This window comes from Pinus tabuliformis, chromosome 1_2, assembly GCF_031772625.1.
Source record: "Pinus tabuliformis cultivar Carrire ecotype Pingquan chromosome 1_2, CPIR1, whole genome shotgun sequence".
Lineage (NCBI taxonomy): Eukaryota > Viridiplantae > Streptophyta > Pinopsida > Pinales > Pinaceae > Pinus > Pinus tabuliformis.
Genome location: NC_142298.1, coordinates 567,323,095 through 567,327,614, shown reverse-complemented (window position 1 = coordinate 567,327,614; position 4,520 = coordinate 567,323,095). Strand labels below are relative to the sequence as shown.

The 4,520-nt window shown below is 33.5% G+C and overlaps 1 protein-coding gene across 2 annotated transcripts; it reads left to right on the top strand.

The window, feature by feature from the left end:
* The first annotated feature begins 201 nt into the window (after positions 1-201).
* LOC149206869 (mitochondrial phosphate carrier protein 3, mitochondrial-like) lies at positions 202-3,661 on the top strand. Of its 2 annotated transcripts, none has more exons than XM_089395613.1 (6): positions 202-483; positions 592-953; positions 1,889-1,932; positions 2,022-2,236; positions 2,818-2,942; positions 3,158-3,661. In XM_089395613.1, exons 1-6 carry the CDS (start codon positions 376-378, stop codon positions 3,192-3,194), a joined length of 891 nt encoding a protein of 296 aa, XP_089251739.1. In that variant the 5' UTR covers positions 202-375; the 3' UTR covers positions 3,195-3,661. The 2 variants fall into 2 exon arrangements, with proteins under 2 accessions (XP_089251739.1, XP_089251738.1); XM_089395612.1 differs by having other exon boundaries at positions 204-483; positions 3,122-3,661.
* The last annotated feature ends 859 nt before the right edge of the window (positions 3,662-4,520 follow it).

The window sequence follows — 4,520 nt, the reverse complement described above, 5'->3', positions numbered from 1 at the left end:
AATAAACATTTCCTTGCAAATCCTTAGAAGTATAAAATCTTCAAAGTAAACGCTATAGATCAACATGCCAATGAATACAATACACATCCTCGACAACGTGAACATTGTTCCAATGGCCAATCAATCATATACCATACAATACACATTCTCAGCCACGTGACCATTATCTAGATGATACAGGATATATATTTTTTATTCAAAATAAATGTCAGGTCATGATATTTTTTAATGCATTAGAATCAGAAAATATACCAGACATTCAGATTATCGAAGCTTGCTCCTTCAATTCCTTCAATTTCCTGATTGCTGTATCTCCATGAAAATTTCTGTGATATATCCATCAATGGAGGTGGAGCTGAATTGAGTCCTCGTAATATGAATCCTTTCGACTTCTACGTTGCTTCCGTATGCGGGGGAATTTTGAGCTGTGGGCTGACCCATACAGGTGTCACGCCCCTCGATATTGTTAAATGTAATATGCAGGTTAGAAACAATACAGTCCACCCATTAGTTTCCATTTTATCCACACGCTACAGATAGAGTGGATGCTGAGCTCTGTAAATTTAACTGAATTCTCGTGTGCTGTTGCAGGCAAATCCATCGAAGTACAGGAGCATTAGGACTGGATTTGTTGAGTTAGTGAATAAACATGGCGTGGGAGCCCTATTCACAGGATGGCTGCCGACCCTCTTGGGGTACAGCGTTCAAGGTGCCCTCAAGTTTGGATTCTATGAATTCTTCAAGCTATTATATTCGGATATGCTCGGACCCAAGAAAGCAGAAGAGCGCAGGACCTTAATATATCTGGCAGGTTCTGCTTCAGCAGAGTTTATTGCCGATATAGCTCTCTGCCCATTTGAAGCTGTCAAAGTTAGGGTGCAAACACAGCCCCATTTTACAAAGAGTTTCTTACAAGCTTTGACTGAAATATTGGATACAGAAGGATATAATGGGTAAATAAGGTGGCCCTAATGGATAGGGCTTAGGGCAATCATGATATAATTGATTTAGGTTTTCAGAATTGTGGTTCTTGTGAGTTGAATTATACGAGTTTTTTCTTTGGATCCATCATATAAGTAATTTTATTGTTATGTTTTGAACTGTAAGGAGTTTTAGTGTTGATGTTTGGAACCATATATTCTAAAAATATTTGATTAATTATACACTACGTTTTTTCCACTAGAAAAAAAAGCTACTTCTTTATATTAACAAAAAAATATTACATGATCATATTACATGTTTTTTTGTCTTCATTGCAGCATATCTCTTTTATATCTTTTTCTATTACATCTTCTATTCTATATTCTTTCTCAAATAGAAAAATACATCAGTTTAATTCATCAATAATTTTCATTTTGTAGTGTCTTATCTTTTTTTTCGAAAAAACAGTTGTTCTAGCACTATATCTCATTAAAAAACAAAAATACATTACTTATAAAAAATCAAAATATTACCATTCCTCTCCTTGTGTCCTATCGTCTTGTCAAAAACCAATAAGAGAGGTTCTATCACAAAAACAGCAAAAAAATAGTCATCTTGTGGTGTATATCTCTGACTTGAACTTATGAGTAGTTTATACTGCCATCGTTGATCAATTGGCCTTGTTCACAAACAGCAAAGTAGAATCTGCCTGTTAGTTTATGCATCCCTCTCTTGGAGAGCAGATGAGGGCTCTAATTCTGTTCTCTGTAAACGTAGGCGAAATTAATAGATTGAAAAATACTTATCAATACCCGAATTCTACTCGGCCAATTTTTAAAAATAGGGGCAGAATCCTGTAGTGTTCTGTACCCGGTAGACTGATACTTCTATGATAAAACTCATTATTAATTTAGTTTATTAATACTCAGTTTCCTTATAAACCGGGTCGTTATTTGTTGATTTACAGGTTATATAAGGGCCTTTTGCCTCTGTGGGGACGCCAGATTCCATGTAAGTTCATTTTCAAAGCTAGCTCCAAGTATATAGAGATTAATGGCGCAGGAAAAAGCTTAAGTGGTGGCATATTGTTGTTTTTATAGATACAATGGTGAAGTTTGCATCCTTTGAGAGTACTGTGGAGAATATATACAAATACGCCATTCCCGTTCCAAAAGAGGATTGCCCAAAGGCTTTGCAGCTGGGAGTAAGCTTTGCAGCCGGCTATCTTGCAGGTGTATCCAGTGCTGTAGTCTCACATCCTGCAGATAACTTGATCTCCCTTCTTAACAATAGCAAGGGTACAACTGTCAGGGATGTAAGTCAAGTTGTATCGTTACAACTATTTGAATTAATCTAGCTTGCGACTGAATTTATGGGAAATATGTATATTCGAGTCAGGGATGTAAGTCGATTTGTATCATTACAATTGTTTGAACTAATTTGGCAGGTAATGGAAAATGTGTATACCTGAAATAAATAGAATGTCCTTTTTGGATTCGTTAGATTTCTTGTTTGATATTTGACTAAAAAAACCTTTCGTGTTAAAATCTGAAATCAAAATAAGGATGTGCAATTAAATTGATGATGTTTTGAATTTGAATGTGCTATAGTCTTACATTAAAAAAAATGTTTTTTTTTTTTTTTTTTTAATTCTGGTTTCTAGAATTTTGATATTTGGAATCGATTTACACATAAAAGACCTATGTAAAAGATCAAATTTCTGCTGCTTTTTAGATCTCAATCCATTTTCTAACTCTGTTAAGATAAACCTAACCTAATTAATTTTTAAGTATTACTGGATTTATATTTTTTTTATTAGGCTGTCATTTGATCCATATGCATATGTATGTAAGATATCAAATATGAATTCATGGGGTCAAGTTAATTAAGTTGCAGGTGATTAAGAAGATTGGAGTGGTTGCATTATTCACCAGAGGTTTGCCATTGAGGATCCTCATGGTGGGCACCCTCACAGGAGCACAGTGGGGAATCTACGACGCCTTCAAGATTTTCACTGGAATGTAAGTGCACTATGTTCAATTGAATTATCTACACTAAGTTCTATTGAATTATCTATTTCTATATTCACGTTTATATATTTATGTCTAGATGTTTATCCGCAAATATTTGGCTATAACTGATCTGTATGTTTAAATATCAAAAGAATCCTTGAGTTAGTAATGAGTTTCCCGACTAACAGGCCTACTTCTGGAGCACCGATTGTGTTGCATCGCAGGAAAGTAGGTGATTATAACAGGATTGTGAGGAAATAACACATTTAGTGAAAAGTTTGAGAATAAGAGAGAAGAATTTTGTGTGGAGAAGCCAGCTTTAAATTTGTCAATGTAAGTGATATATAGCAGAGGATTGTAAGGAAGTAATACATTTAGTGAAAAGCTTGAGAATAAGAGAAATTTTGTGTGGAGAAGCCAGCATTAAATTTGTTGACAGGAAAAATACAGGTCGCTTTGTGAGAATTTGAGATTGGAATAATAACAATTAATTGTGTTTTGTGCTATTCATGTATTTGACATGAAATGGTCCAGCTTCTTCCTTTCTAAACGGAATAAAAGGCTTGGACATCGTACAAATATTAAATCTCTGTTTGCATATAGTTGGCTGCCAACCTAAATGCAAAACAAAGTGCAGGAATATACAGATTAAGTAATTTCTCTATTTGCATGTATTTGACTGCCAATCAAAATGCAAAACAAAGTGCAGATAAATACTGATTAAGGAATTTGGATTTGTGTTGGAAGTATAAATGATGGTTATAAACTCCTTTCTCACAGTAATCTAATTATGCTCAGATTCATTTCCTTTGAAGATTTATACACATCCATTCCCTTTGAAGATTATAAGATGTTTGTAGTGGTTAATGATAGTTTAATCAGCTTAAGCATGTTATTATTTTATTATTGATTTCAGTTTATTTCTTCTGTCAAGAAGAGAATCCGTTGAGTTTTGGAGGACGAGGTTATAAACGTAAAGAAAGCTGTCCAGATAAGAGAATGTTTTCTTTGGAAAAGAGGAAGTAACATTGACCAATTGAAACATTAAGGAATTAAATGATGAATTAGATTTGTTGAAATTATTACTCAGTGTGGCAAGTAGATTAAAACAAGGAGAATATTGTTTTAGATTTTTTAATTTTTTCTTTTGCGAACATCTATAACATCCTGATTTTATCTGATTGTTGGCCGATTTTTACCAATATTTTAATGATATTATCTTAATTTTGCTGATATTTACTGATTTTTACTGATATTTTCCTAATTTTTTAGAATTTTTTGGGTTTCTGAACCCTTACCGATTTTATCCAGATATCTGCCACATAAAACTTGAAAGAAAATACATCCATTATGTGGAAATGCATCACTATCATAATAAGCTTATAGACACAGGGGGTCTTATAGTCACTGGGAGAGATCAAGAAATATTCAAACCTATAATGGTTTGTTACCTAAACAGTTTCTAACATTATTCGAAAAGTACAGTTATACTTTCATAAAAAAAAATAAAAAAATAACTTAGTTGAGATATTGCTTAGGACATCGGCCTTGATTGAAAAAGCATGATTTAAACATGTTTCTTCAAGA

Bases quoted from the DNA above. Each gene is read 5' to 3' on its own strand.
- LOC149206869 (XM_089395612.1), top strand. From the start codon at position 376: ATGAATCCTTTCGACTTCTACGTTGCTTCCGTATGCGGGGGAATTTTG. The intron at 954-1,888 runs GTAAATAAGGTG...GTTGATTTACAG, and splicing joins GATACAGAAGGATATAATGG to GTTATATAAGGGCCTTTTGC. The intron at 2,943-3,121 runs GTAAGTGCACTA...CCCGACTAACAG, and splicing joins TTCAAGATTTTCACTGGAAT to GCCTACTTCTGGAGCACCGA.